The sequence below is a fragment of the Rhinatrema bivittatum genome, chromosome 2 (assembly GCF_901001135.1).
Source record: "Rhinatrema bivittatum chromosome 2, aRhiBiv1.1, whole genome shotgun sequence".
Taxonomy (NCBI): Eukaryota; Metazoa; Chordata; class Amphibia; order Gymnophiona; family Rhinatrematidae; genus Rhinatrema; species Rhinatrema bivittatum.
The window spans coordinates 91594573-91612037 of record NC_042616.1 but is presented as its reverse complement, the minus strand read 5'-3'; the positions used below and the strand labels follow the sequence as shown (position 1 = coordinate 91612037).

At 40.8% G+C, this 17465-nt stretch overlaps 1 protein-coding gene across 8 annotated transcripts in view; it reads left to right on the top strand.

Moving 5' to 3' along the window:
- KMT2C (lysine methyltransferase 2C) overlaps nt 1-17465 on the top strand; it is a 979844-nt gene that overhangs the window by 167673 nt on the left and 794706 nt on the right. For 7 of the 8 annotated variants that reach the window (XM_029588444.1, XM_029588443.1, XM_029588446.1 and 4 more), the window contains exon 4: nt 3583-3771. In XM_029588444.1, the coding sequence (XP_029444304.1) occupies nt 3583-3771 (189 nt within the window). The remainder of the gene's footprint in view (nt 1-3582; nt 3772-17465) is intronic. The other variant, XM_029588442.1, reaches the window with a different exon arrangement.

The window sequence follows — 17465 nt, the reverse complement described above, 5'->3', positions numbered from 1 at the left end:
GGTGGTCACTCTCTGCCTCAAAACGGGACCTTATCTCCAAAGCCACCACATATACCTATAGAGACTCAAACGGCTCACCGAGGAATGCACACTTATAGTCAGGACTAACGCCTACCTGCGAGTGACAGCTGGTGATTACTGCTTGGGAGGGATAGGGAGGGGGGGAGGGATGGCAGAAATACTAGACAGCATGAATGGATGGAAGTTGCTATGTTTCATGTATTTGCTTAGGGTTGTGATGTGTACAGTTGTAATATGTTAAAAAGTTAATAAAGAAAGGTTTAAAAAAAAAAGTCCCAACTTACCGCATTCCACCGCCTGATCCTCTTGTCGGCGTTCTGCTGAATTGCCGCGAGATCTGACATGATTTTATACAAAATCACCCTGCTACACCTGATTTGATTTGGCAGGCGAGTGGATTCACATGAAGTGAATCCAATTTATTTCTTTATTGAGGCCACCAGGGGTCACTGTGTGCAATTGGAAAATCCAACGTTGTTCACATTGTTGAAGTTTTTTGACTCGATCCCCTTTTCTCCAGTTGGATTTTCCAATTGCACACAGTGACCCCTGGTGGCCTCAATAAGGAAATAGAGTGGATTCACTTCATGTGAATCCACTCGCCTGCCAAATCAAGCACTCAGGTGTAGCAGGGTGATTTTGTATAAAATCATGTCAGATCTCGCGGCAATTCAGCAGAACGCCGACGAGGATCAGGCGGTGGAATGCGGTAAGTTGGGACTTTAAATGCTTCAACTTCACAATCCTTTGGGGAAAGTGCACATATCATTTTTAGAAGTTTTGGTGCAAAATTTGTTTTCGAAGTATATGTGGTGTCATGACCGTTTCTATTTTAAAAGGTATTAAGTACCATGTGAACTTGACGGGTGCCAAACCGGGGTATTGAGTACCAAGTGAATTTGACAGGAATTAAACCTTGCATTTCTTAAGTTCAGGAATAACAACTTTCCGATGCGGTCACAGTCCCTGAAGCAGCGCGAATGCGAAACGTACGTCGGACTGCACAAGTACCTTCAAATCGGAACTTTATTTTTCTAAAAGAAATCCCTGAACAACCTTCATCAACAAAGCACGGCAGCGCTACTTGGAAGCGCGGCGGCGCTCCGTACAAGTAAGGAAACACCGTCCTTTATTAATTAACTAAACACCGTCATATCAAAAACATTTTTTTACAATATAGAAAAAAAGAAAAAATTGATTTACTAATAAAGCAGCATTTTGAGGACTTTGATGAATTAAAGACTCTAACGGACCGATGATTAAATATGATCCGTTGTGGTTGAGAGCCTGTCTTACTGCCTAACCAACCAAGGGTGGTATGATGGTCCCACAGCTTTAAATAACTCAATGCACATAAAAATGAAAAATTTGTAGCTTGCGACGTCTTGTGTGGAGATAAGTGTAGCTCGTTGCACTTTAGCAATTAACTGTTCTTTTATAGTAGATTTCAATTACCCCAATATTGACTGGGTAAATGTAACATCAAGACTTGCTAGAGACATAAAGTTCCTGGATGTAATAAATGACTGCTTCATGGAGCAATGGGTTCAGGAACCAACAAGAGAGGGAGCTATTTTAGATTTAATTCTTAATGGAATGCAGGATTTAGTGAGAGAGGTAACTGTGGTGGGGCCACTTGGCAACAGTGATCATAACATGATCAAATTTAAACTAATAACTGGAAGGGGGACTAAGTAAATCTACAGCTCTAACACTAAACTTTCAAAAGGGAAACTTAGATAAAATGAGGAAAATAGTTAGAAAAAAACTGAAAGGTGCAGCTGCAAAGGTTAAAAGTGTTCAACAGGCATGGACATTGTTTAAAAATACAATCCTAGAGGCGCAGTCCATATGTATTCCACACATAAAGAAAGGTGGAAAGAAGGCAAAACGATTACCATCATGGTTAAAAGGTGAGGTGAAAGAGGCTATTTTAGCCAAAAAAAATCCTTCAAAAATTGGAAGAAGGATCCATCTGAAGAAAATAGGATAAAACATAAGCATTGTCAAGTTAAGTGTAAAACATTGATAAGACAGGCAAAGAGAGAATTTGAAATGAAGTTGGCTCTAGAGGCAAAAACTCATAATAAAACTTTTAAAAATATATCTGAAGCAAGAAACCTGTGAGGGAGTTGGTTGGACCATTAGATGACCGAGGGGTTAAAGGGGCTCTTAGGGACGATAAGGCCATTGCAGACAGACTAAATGAATTCTTTGCTTCCATGTTTACTAATGAGGATGTTGGGGAGATACCAGTTCTGGAAATGGTTTTCAGGGGTGATGAGTCAGACGAACTGAATGAAATCACTGTGAACCTGGAAGATGTAATAGGCCAGATTGACAAACTAAAGAGTAGCAAATCACCTGGACCAGATGGTATCCATACCAGGTACTGAAGGAACTAAAAAATGAAATTTCTGAAAAAAAACCCAAAACAGTTTAATACAATTCCTTAGAAACATTTAAAGTTCCAGGTTTTATGCTGTAGATTGATTGATTCTGTGGTAAAGATCTTGAAAGTTCTTTCTATCATTTTAATAAACTTTTATGTAGTTGGACATTATCTAATGTAAACATAACTAATTTTTATTCAAAGCTCTTGTTTGTTTTCATGTGAGAGTTTTCATAGTTTGGTGTATGTTAGAGAATAAAACATTCTTTTATTTCTTTCATTTATCGTCTTTTTTAAATTTTCTTTCTGACTTACTTTCTCTGTTCTCTCATTCTCACTATAGCCTTTCTTTTCCACGCCCAAAAGTACCTCTTTTGCTTACCTGCTTCCACTTTCCACCCTGCACCTCTAACCATGATTTCTTCCTTTCTCCGTCTCTTTGGGAATCATTCTCTCTATCAGGTGGCTGCAGGTGATACAGCATAACTGTTTACTGTGAGTCACGCTTATAATAATAATGATGTAGGGGCTGGCTCTTTGGGGAAAGCAAGGCAGTAACCAGCTTGAGCCGCAGTTTTTATTTTCTTCCTTAAATTGGAAGCCATCCATTTAACTTGTATAACAAAGGATGTGTGATTTTGGAGAATTAAGATCAAATTTAAAGATTATTTTGTACAGAAGCTGCTCTGGATATGAAGAAGGAGCTATGTGTATATATTTACAGCATAAACAATTACTGGGCATATCAGTTACCGGACTCAATGCTGTACATAAGCAGGCTATTGATCTGTGTAATGCTCCAACTTTAATGTTTTGGTGAGTTTTTTAATAATCCATTCAGAGATTGAAATATGTTTAAGGTTTTGTCAATCTAAGTGAAATGATGGTATGACCTAGCTGATTCAAATGGGGACCCATTATTAGCTCTGATGCCAGCCTCTGAAAACTTAAGTTCTTTAGCCATTGCCAAAGAACATTATTTTTGTTTTCTTAGCATTAAGGGGCAATCTACCAGCATATTGCCACTCTTGTATTTTATTAAATTGAGATTACAGTTTGAAATAGTAACATTTTATTTTGAGACTGTAATATATTTATAATTTAAAGGATCCTTGTTGAGGCCCAATTCTGGAGAAGAAATTGTATTATTTACATTTTTCTATCCTTAGCAGGGAACAAGTCTGCGCCTTTTGTTATTGTGGTGATCGGAGCCTCTTGGGACAGGGAGAATTAAAGCGGTTCAACCCAACTTCTGGATTCACTAACTCCTGGAAGAGGGGTACTGAGAGCAATGATGGCACCTGTGATGTAATGCCAAGACAAAACGCTGTTGCATACAGGCAGAAGGGGCAGAGGACGTAAGTAGCTTTCAGTCACTTTTTTTTTTAGTGTGAAAAATAACTAAAATGTCAGGTAGTAGCTTTCTTCATTACTTGGGCTAAAGGTTCTTGCACACATCTTATTTGTAGCCTCCTGTTCATTCACCATCTTTCTATACCCAAGAATGGCATTTCATCTACACTAATTAATTCTGGCAAGACCATTCACCTATCACATTATTTTTAAATCCTCTGTTTTATATTGGTTCAAAATGTAGTGCTTTTGCTAAAACTTTACAATGATTGATTTCATTTAGATGAGTCAAAATTTATTTATTTTAGAAAATGTATATTCTGCTAATCCAAAAATTTCAGCGGATTCCAATATAACACACACAGGCAAAAATGACAATATAATCTATACAAGTCAATTGGAACAAACAAATACATTAAAAATATCTTTATCAAAGAATGTTATAAACAGTTGAGATTCTTACTGAATTACACTGTGTAACTGCTAACGAACCACCTAACTGATTGAATGCTAATGAAAACATATGGGTTTTTAATAGCTTCTTGAAATGAAGCAAATTCTTCTCATCCCATATCACATCAGGTAGCTTATTCCATAAGAATGGTGTGGCTGCACCGAATATTCCTTTCCAGTGTTGAGCAAGTTGTAAAAACTTGGTGGGGGGAATGGGTAATTGAAGCAAATTTCCTGAGGAAAAGTGTAACAAGCGGTTTGGTTGATATGATTTAATAAAGGAAGAAATACTCTGTGGGACAGGATCATACAAACTTTTGAACAGTAAGCATAGTTCCTTGAATTGTATATGCCAAGTCACTGGAAGCCAAGGAAGTTAATAAGCAAGGGGGTAATGTGTTCCCGTGAAGAAACAGAATTTTGAACCAGTAAAGAATTAAGAGGGGAAAGTGGGATACCTAAATAGTGTGTTACAATAGTCCAGAGGAGACAGGATGAGGGCTTGGGTAATTAAACAAAAGTCTGCTGGCCATGGATATGGCTTAACAGAGCATAACAGCCTTTTTTACTAAGAGGAGTGAATTATAGACTTGATTTGTGGTAACATTGACAGTGATGAATCAATATGAATCCCTGAATTGTGTACTTGCATGGAAATAGGGATAAGCTGGCCTTCAAAAGAAAAGTTGGACGGTAAATCTGAAATTCTTGCGTGGTTTAAGAGAATTTGTCTTCTAAAGATGCAAGGTCAGCTTGTTCATGATGAGCCAATTTTTTTTACTTCAGACAGGCAGTTGTTGAGTTTCATGACAGTCAACTGCAGCGTTTCACTGATAGGCACAAGAAATTGTATGTTGCTACACCAGGCTCCTAAGAACTGAGCAAAGTGGAGTCAAACAGATATTAAATAGAGTGCTGGATAGAGAAGAATCTTGGGGCACAGCTGTGGAGAGTGGATGGAGATTAGATGTAGTATTTTGAATAGCTACATGAAATGAGCAAGAAGAGAGTAATAACCAAGCAAGAACAACTGCAGATAATCCCATAGATTGTAAAGAAGTGGTCAATAGTGTTAAATACTGCAGAGATATCCAAGAAAACAGCAAAGTACTTACTGCCTATGTCAAACCCCTTTCTGAATAATTTCAAAATAGGATAATAGAAGGGCTTCTGTGTTGTAGCAAGAGGGGAACCCAAATTGACATTCATCTAGGAAGTTATGCTCAGTAATTTCTTGTTATTGATTGTGGACTATTTTTTCCAAGATCTTTAAAATTAATGGCAAAATTGAAATTGGGTGATAGTTATTTACATCAGTGAGGCTCAATTTTGGATTTTTAAGCAAAGGCTGAATTGTTGCAGTTTTCAAGGCAGGAGGGATGGATCCCTCGTATTTATTAATCTAGCAATAAACCAACTTACATCAGAGCGTAGGACATTAATTAGAGCTGTGGAACAGTTGTTGAACACACAGTAGGAAGCTTTTAGTGCATTCAAAATGGAAGATACCTCCAGAGAAGCAGTGAGAGAAAAATTGTTCCAAGGATGCTTGGCTAAATCTGAGGCATAGGTTAACATAGATATGCCAATATTAGCAAGCATGGATGAAGTTAACAGGGATGTGTTCTTTAAGAAAGATAAGGCAACCTCCTCACAAGACTCATGAGCGGCTACAAGCTGCCTCAAGAGTGTATGATGTGTGGTTGTGAAGGTGCTCTAGTGATCCTAGTGGGGAACCAACATTTTTTTGTGCTGTTGATGACTTCCCTATAGGCAGCCAATTTCTTCTGGTAGTCTTTCAGAACACCCTCATCCTTCTTTTTATGCCAGTGATGTTTAGCCTTCCTTGCTGCTCTTTTTTCAGTATGTAGTTCTGCAGAATAAAATGGAGCATGACTAGGCCTTTTCAAATCTAACAAAACAATAGGGGCCAAAGTGTCCAAAGAAGAATGTAATGACTGCCATCTGTTAACTAAACTTGTTATATCAGAATCACATGGCAGATAGAGATTAGGCACCTTGTGGGCAAATTTCTAGAATGTAGCCTCTTTGTAGTGATGCATCTATGGCTAGTTAAGTTTATCCATAGTAACATAGTAAATGATGGCAGAACAAAACCCAAGTAGTCCATTCAGTCTGCTCAGCAAGCTTTTCTTATTTATTTATTTATTTGTTTGTTTTATAGTTATTCTATTTATTGGAGTAACTGCTACTCCGTGCGGGTTACCCTCATGCCTTCTGTTAAGGGTAGTAACTGCTGCTCTTTGCAGGTTAACTCCATAAGAGGTTTTGCCTTATCTTTATTTCCATCCTTAGCCACTAGGGATCCTCTATGTTTATCCCAAGCTCTTTTGAATTCCATTTCAGTTCTCATCTTAATTACTTGTCTTATGGTAAATAAGTAATTGAGATATGCAAAAGACCTTTGAGTCTTATTAATCAATTGGAAAAACTTTCTAGTCTTCCTTACCAAATAAAGCTGTAAAATATGTAGAGCCAACTGAGTAATTCAAATTAAAGTTGGCCACATCATGGAATTTAAATACTTCTGAAGTACAAGTCCCATTTCCGAAAATTCAACTAAATGATCTTTCTGCTATAACATCACCCCACAACTGTACATTTCACCATCATGTGACAGGCGTGCTGCTATCTGTTTCATTTGCATATAACAATAATAAACACGTCATGCTGGCTAACATTGAGTGCTATCTATCCCATCTACAAGGAGTCAAATACAAATTAACCATATATTCTTATAGCTATACAACTGACTAACATAAAAACCACTAACACTAATAAACTAATTTAACAAAGTGAGCAGGGCAGGGTGGGTGGGAACGCCAGTCATGCAGGAAGAGGCCAGATGTGCTTCAGTCACGTCTCTTTAAATGGTCCGTGGTGATGTCATCCTGCGACTGTTCGTTCCCCTTTCCCCTCCCCCCCCCCCCCCCCTGCAGCTATGTCATCGTCACATGTGTTGGGGCAGCGCGAGAAGGGAAAAGAGGAGGTGCACTGTGGTTCATCTAATCACCAGAGGCCCCCACTGGGGGGGGGGGGTGTGCGACCAGAATACCATGTGTGGCACCCAGTTATATGGTGGTCTCCTTGTATGGGGGCGCAGGCCCTCTTAACACTGGCAGCCGCAACTGAGCGTCGTCTCGTCTCATCTGTGTCCCTCCGACTCCCAGTCACCTCTGATTGACCCACCACCAAGCCTGCATACATACTTTTATACAACAGAATAACCATAAAGACAGGGTCCATGTCCCAAATGTCTGCATCAGGGGGACCCCTTCCCAGCACAGCCATCTCCTCCTCTGCAGACCATCCCAAATGTTGAAACCTTGCTAAAATAAAGAGTACATGACTGACCCTTCATCGAAAGTGCTCAAATACACAAACTGCTTCTCAAAACAAAACATCGACAAACCAAATGCACAGGCAATGTCCACAAGGCACATTGGTGCCTTGTGGACATTGCCTGTGCATTTGGTTTGTGCACAGAACCCCCCAACACTCAGTCAGCAACCACAAGACACCACATACAGTTCCTCCTGCCCATCAATGCCACCTTCTCTCACCGCGACTTCCCTCCGGCGCCAAAGTGCAGACCAGTAGCTGAAACTGGAATGTCCAGTGAATGTTCCCCTTTCACACTAAACATGTTTGTATAATGTCTTCCCAAATCAAAGAATACCATTCTCCGCTGGCCGGGAATGATGAGAGTGAGCCACGTGCTCTCTCGCCCTCCCCATTCCCCCAACGTGTCCACGGCAACGCTGGCCGTGCAGGAAGAGGTCGGATGCACCTCAGTCGTGGCCCATCATCCTGCAACCATTCGTTCCCCCCCTTCACCAGGCCACCCCACCGTCGTGTGCGTCGGGGTGGCGTGAGAGGGGAAAAGGGGAGCCGCACTGTGGCTCAGCTAACCACCGGAGCCCCCACTGGGAGATGCGACACAAACAGCATGTGCAGCGCCTGGTTATGTGGTAGGCTCCATGCACAGGGGTACGGGCCCACATATTTAACAAAATACTTATTTTTTTAATAAGTATCTGTAGTAAAAAGTACAGTTTTCTTTGTATTTAAACTAGACTAAGATTTTTATATTCTGCAAGTTAACATTTCCTGTTGACATTTAAATAGAATTTTCATGCAGAATCATTTTGTAAATGTCTTTTGTTGTGCTGACTGATTAGTAGAGGTTTCTGTAGCCTATGGAAAAGTGCAGAATTAATTCAGCTTGGAACAGCTAACCAGCAATGTCCCTTGAGAGTGGTGATGTAATCCTCACCAAGTGCCATGCTGGCTACTGTCCAAGTTTAAGTACTAGAGCATTGTTGTGTTGGAGTTTTCTGATTGGTTGCAAGTTTTGGACTGTTGCCAGTATAATGAAGACATAATGTAGGAGATGAAACAATAACAGAAAGAGACTGCCTCTTAATAGCTTTTAAGGTGGATCAATTCAGGAGTATTCAGATTCCAAATACATTCATTTAAATAATCAGCAATTAAATATATTTCTTAGCTAGATTTTTCTACTAGTTTAATGACCAGTGATTAATTTTTTTTAAAAGAAATTTTCTATTTAATGAATGTCAGGCCAAACATAGAATGCAGCCATTAAATGTGTCTGAAAGTGTTGCAATCCATTAAGTCCTTAATGGTGCTTATAATTCATTTGGAGTAATTCTACAAGTTAATATCACATTTTCAGGGGTTGTTCCCATAGACAAGTTGCTAGTACATACGGTGAGGCACCGAGGATCCAAATTCAGGTCACTTTTTCATCCAGTCTGGATACACCATTTAGGTGTGTCAGACCTGGTGAAGGAAAGTAGATGTTGTAACCCTCCAGTTAGCAAGGTCCTCTGAACTGCTCAGGAATGCCAATTGGAGGTGGGATAGGTGGTGTCATTGCTGGGGGGAAAAATATCGCAACCTTGTGGTATTGACCAATTTTGGATTTAATGGAATAATCACCTTTTTCTAGAGTGGCTACCTTCTTTTAGTATATTTGACCAGTGAGAAAGTTATGGTGTAGATTTTTTTTTTTTTTTTTTTTAGTAAGTCTGCAGAAAAATTGATGCTGGCACTATATGACACTTTTTTATAAAAAAATTTTTGAAGTTATTTGGGTTATTCCCCCATTGTTTTGTATATATTAGTTTTTTAATAATACATAATCATAGTTTAGCCACTTATATTAGTTGGTTTGCTAATTGTTTGATAGGTGAAGAATTTTCTCAGTATCTGAAAAGCAATTTCAAATTTTAAGAATCTTGAAACTCTTTCCTGCTGTTGAAGTCAGAATTCCATAATGGCATATCATTACATATGCCAATAAAATCTAAGTCTGCCATATCCCCACCAGCACAGAATATCAGATACTTAAAATTTAGCAAAAAAGTTTGGATGTTGATCAGTTAGATGCGGGTGCTATAATAAAAGTTCTTTCCCCTACAGTAGATGTAAACTTTGTAGTTATTTGTTTTTGTCCACTTAATTACCCCAGTTAGGTGAATGATGATTTAATTGTTCCACGTGCTTATGTTCATGATTGTTGCTACCAAGGTTTTCCATTAGTCTGTGGTATGAAATGGAAATATATTTTTATTTGAAGTAAAGTGGGAGAAGAGGAGTAAAAATGTGTTAATTTTTTTTTTGATAATGGGAAAGCCATCCCATATCCATGAATGAAAAGGTATTGTTTAATTTGAAAACAAAGATGAGTGCACACAAAAACTCATCAAATGATTAAAATGTTATCATTTATTGAAATTTGGCAATAAAAGCACATTTACTAACATATTTCACAATGCTACTTTTTCAGTGATAATTTCTCTATTTATATAATATAAAGTAGAATATGGTGACAGATAAGAACCATTAGGCCCTTCTAGTCTATCCGATTTTCTTTTCTTCTGCAATCCCCAGTTGATTTCTGGCTTTCTCCTTTCTTATGCTTGATTTATAACTTTGAGATATTTTAATGTTTATCATATCCCACCTGAATCTTTTCTTCTCTTAGGTATAGATGGCATTTAAATGTATCTGCTAATTTCTGTTTATTTGCTCTTTTTAATAGATTGAAAATAATAAAACAGTAAATATGGTATGTACAAATACTTGGGCATCCTTCCGATTGATTCATTAGTACTTTTTTGAAAAAGTTGTTAATAAGGCCTAAGAAGTTGATTGACTCCATAGGCCTTCAATTAGTGAAGACAACTCCACTATGAAAATTCAAATCTCTCAGGTCGTGATTGTTCTATTTACTTTCAACAACTATGGGCTTATCTATGCATGGTATCTTCTGTGGTTGTGGGCAAACAGTTCCATTTCTTTTCATCATTAAGGTTTTATATTGCATACTTTGAAATGATGACTTGTATGATGAAGTTATAGAAAAGGTCTTCTTTGGACAGCTCTTGCATGCAGATGATTAAGCTAGAAAGTTCTGTGGACAACTACTTCAGTGTGCGCTAAACTTTTCAGCAGGTTATTTGCTGTGATCTGTGGGTTCTGTTTTGTAGATCTGATCAGTTTTTGGGCAATGCTATTGGAGATTGTTCTTGTCCCAGAGCTTGCCTTAACTTCAACAGATCCATGTAACTTTCATTTCTTAATGGAAAGTGCTTTTCTAAATGGATGTTACACGGAACTGTTGAAGTCAAGTCAAGATCTGGCTAGCACCAGACCTGATAGGAACTGATCCTGTGTTGATTCTTTTCCTAATGTTGGTGAGCCATGTTTTCTTAGGAGCTGTTACCACTAGGTGAATTTGAAGTAGCAAATGTAGTAGGTGGGATTGTGTTGGATGTTGAGGTAGGATGTTGCCAGGCTCTTGAGAGCTTTGAAAGCCAAAATTTTGAATATAGTGCTATTTGTTGGGAGCCAGTGCAGGGCTTTTGGGTATCGGTTGAATCATTCAACTTTACTGATATTTATCGTAGTTGGTGCTACCGAGTTTTGTGTGAACTGTGTGTGACAGCTTAACTTTTTTAGCATCCCAATATAGAGAGATTTGTAGTAGTTCAGATGAGAGATTACACAGGCCTGAGTCACTGTTGCAGCATATCTGTTGATCATGCCAAACTATCATTGAGAAAAATGGATCTAATTCAGCTATAGTATTTTCTTTGATGATAATCAGGTACAATGAGTGCCACACATGGATCAAATGACTCACTAGTGCAGGTGTAGAGGATGTTTCAAAAGCTTTCTGGGCACGCTTTCTAGGCATGCTGTCTGACCTGGAGTTGCTCAGTTTTTCTTATTTAGTTACCAAAAGAGGACATTCCCTGTGCTGGGCAGCCAGTTTTTCTCATGATTTCTTTTTCAAGTGAATGTTAGCCATTTTTTCAGCTAAGCCTCTCTTACCCCAGTACAATAGTTGATGATTTTCAGGAGATATACAAGGTCACCTGTACTCAGGTGAGAAGCTCTAGATCAGAGCTTTCCAAATGTTTCATGTTGGTGACACACTTTCTAGACAAACATAATTTCATGACACAGTAATTCAGTCTACTAGCAAACCAGAGGTTAAAGGTTAAACAAACAAAATGTATTTTGACAATTTATGTACGTTTCATTAAATATATACATACATTTTTGTGGATTACATAATGTTACACCCACGCTAACCCCCAGGCAGACTCCTATTCATTCTCACACTGCTCCCTCCCCACCCCCCAGGAATGCACACATTCATTCTCACACATTCCACACACAGGCAGGCACCTGTTCTCACACAGACAGACCCCAGGAAGACACCCATTTGTTCTCATACACAAATACAGCCTCAGGCAGGCACCCATGCATTCACATACATACACCCCCAGGCAGACTCCTATTCATTCTCACACCGCTCCCTCCCCACCCCCCAGGCATGCACACATTCATTCTCAGACACACATACACACACCCCAAGCAGGCACCAATTCATTCTCATACACACACACACACCCCACACACAGGCAGGCACCTATTCTTACACAGACAGACCCCAGGAAGACACCCATTCGTTCTCATACACAGATACAGTCTCAGGCAGACACCCATACATCCACGCATATACACCCCCAGGCAGACTTCTATTCATACACTTGTACACACTGAAGGCTGACCCCCCTCTCTTTCTTTTCCCAGCAACCTCAGAGCCTCTCTCGTTCCTCTGCTACTGCTGTCACTGCTGCCATGTGGATATTTGGGGAGGTGCTGATTGCTGCTGCTAGCACTGAAGCCCATTTTGCTGCCTCCTCTGTGCAGGCCCCGAAGTATTAAATACTTGCGGACTTCCACTTCCTCCATGCCGATCTCGTACAATGCGAGATCGGAATAGATAAAGTGCTACTCTTGCATATTCCCAAAGATAACATATGCCAATCGCTAAAAAGTAATTTTTTTTACCTTTGCTGTCTGATCTTACTTTTCTAATTGGTTGGTCACAGGCTTTTTTTTTTCCACCTTCCCTTTCTTGTTTTTTTGCCAATTCCTTTTACAGGGTCCTTTTTTTTTCTATTTTTCTCTCCATCTGTCTTCTTCCCTCAAACACACAATAAGGTTCTCATTCTCACAGCAGCCCTACTACCGGGTTTCCTCCTCTTCTCGGGCCACCGAGATGTGGGATATGCAGCGGCCTATTAACGCTGCTCTTCTTCTGTACATGGCAGATGCTCCTCCTCCTTCCTGCCCATGCGGCTCCGGCAACATTTTTCTTCTGGGGTTGCGCAGGCTGGAAGGAGGAGGAGTGAACGTGACCCTTTTCTTCGGGCTGTGGTGAGGTAAGCTCCACTATGGCACCGCCGATCTTCCTGCTGTAGTTTCCTGCTTCCGCCGGCCCTGCTGCTATGTGGACCGGGTGACACACCTTCACACTGCAGGCGATACACTAACGTGTTGCGACACACAGTTTGGAAAGCTCTGTTCTAGATCCTCTCCAGCTTTGAACCTGCCTTTAACATCTATTGTTCCAGAGCAGGTTTTGGAGAAAACCTTTTTCTCAAGAGACTCTTTCAAGTGCCTTTTTTTTTTTGTAGTAGTAGAACTCAAGTCCAGCACAAGCAGAGAAGCTTGAAAGCCCATAATACCACCCAGTCAGAATGAGATTTGGCTTTTTGACTGTGATCAGACGAAATAACTAGAGATGTGCTTTGGGTAAAAATTTCGTGTCAGGCTTTCTTTTGGCCTCCCCCCCTCCCGCAGGAATTTCGTTTTTCCCATGGTTTGGGGTTCCCAATTTTCGGGTTAGTGTGCACTATTAGGAGTTAGTGCGCACTAACCTGGCAGAATTGACATTTCGTTGACATTGCCTAATTCGGGAAAAACGATTGCACATCCCTAGAAATAACCAACTTTCTAGTCCATGTGCTGGAAAAAAAATCTTCCTTGGGGGAGGATAGAATAGTTTTTCATAAACTGTTGTCTTTTGGTAACTTTAGATAGATGGATCCATCAGATTGTCAAGGATAGTTACAGAGTCTGCCTTTTAAATTGCCCACCCCAAAGAATGTTCAGTCTCTTGTTACACCATGTCCTACTCAGGTTGAAAAACTTCCCTCCTCCTGACCCAATCAGGGGAAAGGATGGGAACTTTACTTCAAATACTTTGTATTTCCAGATAAAACTAGGGAACTCTAAGCCATGCTACACCTAAGGGACTAGACACATTAAAAAAAAAAAGGATCAGTTCTCTCCCCTCCCCCCGCACTGGCATTATTTTCTTCCTTGTAAAACATAGGGATGGCTACCTTATTTGGGGGAGGTCTGTATTTAGAAATAACAGTCACTGGAAACAGATTTGTGGTAGATGCACGGCTCTTAAAATATTATGTCCTGCCTTTCTGCCTAACTTCTGATTTGCCAGTTGTCACCAAATCTGGAAGTGCATGTGTTCCCCTACCAAACCATTGGCTGATCAAGATCATGTCTCATGCTGGCATGAATCAGTTGGTACTGAATGTCATCCAAGTTGTTGTAGTCATGAGTGTGTCATCAATGTTCCCTAGTCTCATCTGAATCCATTATCTGTTAGTTCATAGGGGCTCTGCTAAACAAAACTCTGGCCAGTTTCTGCAGTGACAAAGCCCAAGACTTGGATTGCAGCAAAAGAGAGACTTCAGAGTTGGAAAACATCAGCCTAGTCTACGTGAGAATGCTAGGCTTCATAACTGCAACAATTGGTATTACTTATGGTACATCTCCTTGTGAGATGAAACCAAAGGAGTTTGAAGTCTCAGTGGGCTCAAGTCACATAGAAAATATAGGATGTCAGGGGAGAGTGCCTGGAGACTTCCCTACTGGCTTCCTAACATCTGGGAAACCTGTTGCTGAGGCTGCCAACGTCACTGCAAGCCCGGGGTCACGCCGATAAAGTGCAGTGTGCAGTGGCGTGCAGCCACTGGCACGCGCCGAAGCCACACACCAAAGGGGTGCGCCCCTTCTGCCGGTTTTCTCTGTGGAAGTCTCCTCGTTTTTTCTGAATTTCAGCATCTGGATATGGGTAAGAAGAGAAAAGGTACTTTGAGGAATTTCTCTCCTGCCTCTCAATCTACCCCTCGGTCTATCCAACTTGGTCTAGAAACTTTTAATTTCACTAGTTCATTAATTGGGCGTAAGCGAACTTGGAGCTTCTGGACCATCTGGCTCCGCTCCTGAAGAATTTTCACTCTCTCTTAGCCCTTCTGGTCCAGTCCCACCGCAGCTGCCTAATTACATCACTTCTGGGGCTTAGGGATGACTTGGTTACATAACAAATGTTTCCAACCAATCCTCGGAGGTGAGGCCCCAGGAAATAGGAGTTTCTTTGCCGGTGACACCTTGCAAGATGGCTAAATCTGCTGAAATAACACTAGACTCTTTGTGGTCTGCTATTACTAATATGGAGTCATCTCTTTCTTTATGTATTGATAATGTTTTGGGCTCTTATGGGGTTTTATCTGCGTCAATTAATGAACAGGTCTCAAAAAATTGTGTTGCCAATTACCGGCAGGTGTGTTGCGGCTCCTGGTGTGCCACTGCCCCGGTTGTGCTTCCCCATTCCCTGCCCCATGGGCCAATGGCAAGCCTCCTCCATTCTTCCTGCTCCCATGCAGGCCAGTTGGAAGCCTCCTTCCTTCTACCTGCCAGTGGGAATAGGAAGAAGGGAGGAAGCTTCTGATTGGCCGGTGAGGCAGGAAGAAGGGACATAGCATAGGTGGGGAGGTGGGGGGTTGGGAGGAGTGGCAGTGCCGAAGCGAGGCTGAGGAAACCCGACCCCCGATGAAGCAAGGCTGCCACGGGAGCTCATTCCCATGGCGGTGGAGAAGGAAACCTGACCCCCGATGAAGCAAGGCTGCCACGGGAGCTCATTCCTGTGGGCGGTGAAGAGGAAGCCTGACCCTGGCCAAGGAAGGCTGCCAAGGGAATCCCCATCCCTGTGGCGGTGAAAAAGAAGTCCCGCTGGAATAAAGCCGCAGCGGAACTGGAGCCCATCCCTGCAGCGAAGGAAGAAGAGGTTTGGCGGCGAGGCCCGGTGCAATCGTGTGTGAATGGGAGCCTGGGTGTGAGTGTGAATTGTGAGTCTGGGTGAGGGCTGGTGTGAATGGGTGCCTGGGTGAGGGCTGGTGTGAGTCTGGGTGTGAATGGGTGCCTGGGTGAGGGCTGGTGTGTGTGTAGGTGTGAATGGGTGCCTGGGTGAGGCTGGTGTGGGTGTGAATGGGTGCGAGAGCATTTGTGTGTGATTGAGAGAGAGACCGGTCAGGATGATGACTGGTGTCTGCGTGAGTGATTGATTGTGGGCCCTAAGAAGAGGATAGTGAAGATAGAGCTTCAGCAGCCGCTGCTGCTTCTGGTGTGTGCTTTTGACCTGCAAGAGAAAGGAGTAGGAGAGTTGCTGGAGAGGTAAGTAAAGGTGTCTTTTTAAGTTTATTTTTCTTGATTGACTGCCATTTTAATTATTGGGTATTATGTAATCTGTTTTGAAATATTAAATTGGTATTTTGACAATTTTTTAATTTTTATGAGTTTTTAATTGTTGGATGATATTCTGTTCATCAGCTGTTTTGTAACATTTATTAGTATAGTTTTACAATTATTTCTGCATGGGATTCTATAGCAGCTTGGCTTAGTCTGTTTTCCTAATAGGAAGTATATTGGTGTTTTAGGGTCTGGTTTAATATTTGTAGTGTTACCTTTTCATAGATAGGGTTGTTACCGTTGGAGTGCATGCCATAATGCAGGTGTAACTTTGTGCAGATTAGTTTGTGTGCATTATTGCAGATCCTGGGACTTTCTTAGGTACTATATTTGTTTCCATTTCTCCAGATTTGCACTGCAAACAGAGTGGCTTTTTTGGTTTTCCATTCCAGTTTCTGTCTCCATATTTATAATTTGTGGTCTTTCTGTCCTTGGTGAAGGTCGGCTTTGTGTGTGACCGAGGTGAGGTATTTTACTAGCATGTAGGCATTTGTATCAATCTTATTTGTTGTGTTTTCTCAGTAGGATATGCATTAGTGGTAAATTACTGTCTTTTTATAAGGAGGGCTATTGTGCCTGGTAGTAAAGGGAGTTTGTTTTGCTTTTACTAAGATGTCACCAGAACCAGAATATCTCTTTTGTATGGTGAGTTGTATGGGTAATGACCTAGTTCTGTTCTGACCCATTGTTGGGGGTCGAGGGGGGATCCCGTGGATGCAGAGTGTATGTTTACATATAGCCCCTTGACGGTCACATGTTCAGTATGTCACACATGTGAGAACCATCTGTCAGGTGCATCCTGGCTGAAAAAAGATTGAGAACGACTGCTCTAAGAGATGTAATTTAAGATTTCTTAACTTCCCTCACTGTTCTTTACTTTCTTCCTTTGAGATGATTAAGAAATTCTATGTTGATTTTTTGAAAACTTCCAAAGAGTCCATCCATGAGATTGTTAATGCTTTTTATATTTTAGGCAATAAATCATCTGATCAGGGTGGGATTATAGAGAGAGAATTGGATGCGAGGGAGAAATTACTAAATCTTACAGAAGTTTTAGAAGAGTCCACTGTAGATGTTAAAGATAGAACTACATTGTTGGTGACCTTTGCTCGAGAATGTGATAAACAATGGACTCTAAAACTATTCTTTCGTTTGAAAGACACTCTGTTACTTGGTTCTAAGATAAATGTTTTTCCAGATGTTGTTAAAGAGACACAAGTTCAAAGGAAGATGTTTCTTATTAAGAAGCCCAGAGTGTTGGCACTTGGTGCTTCTTTTTTACTCA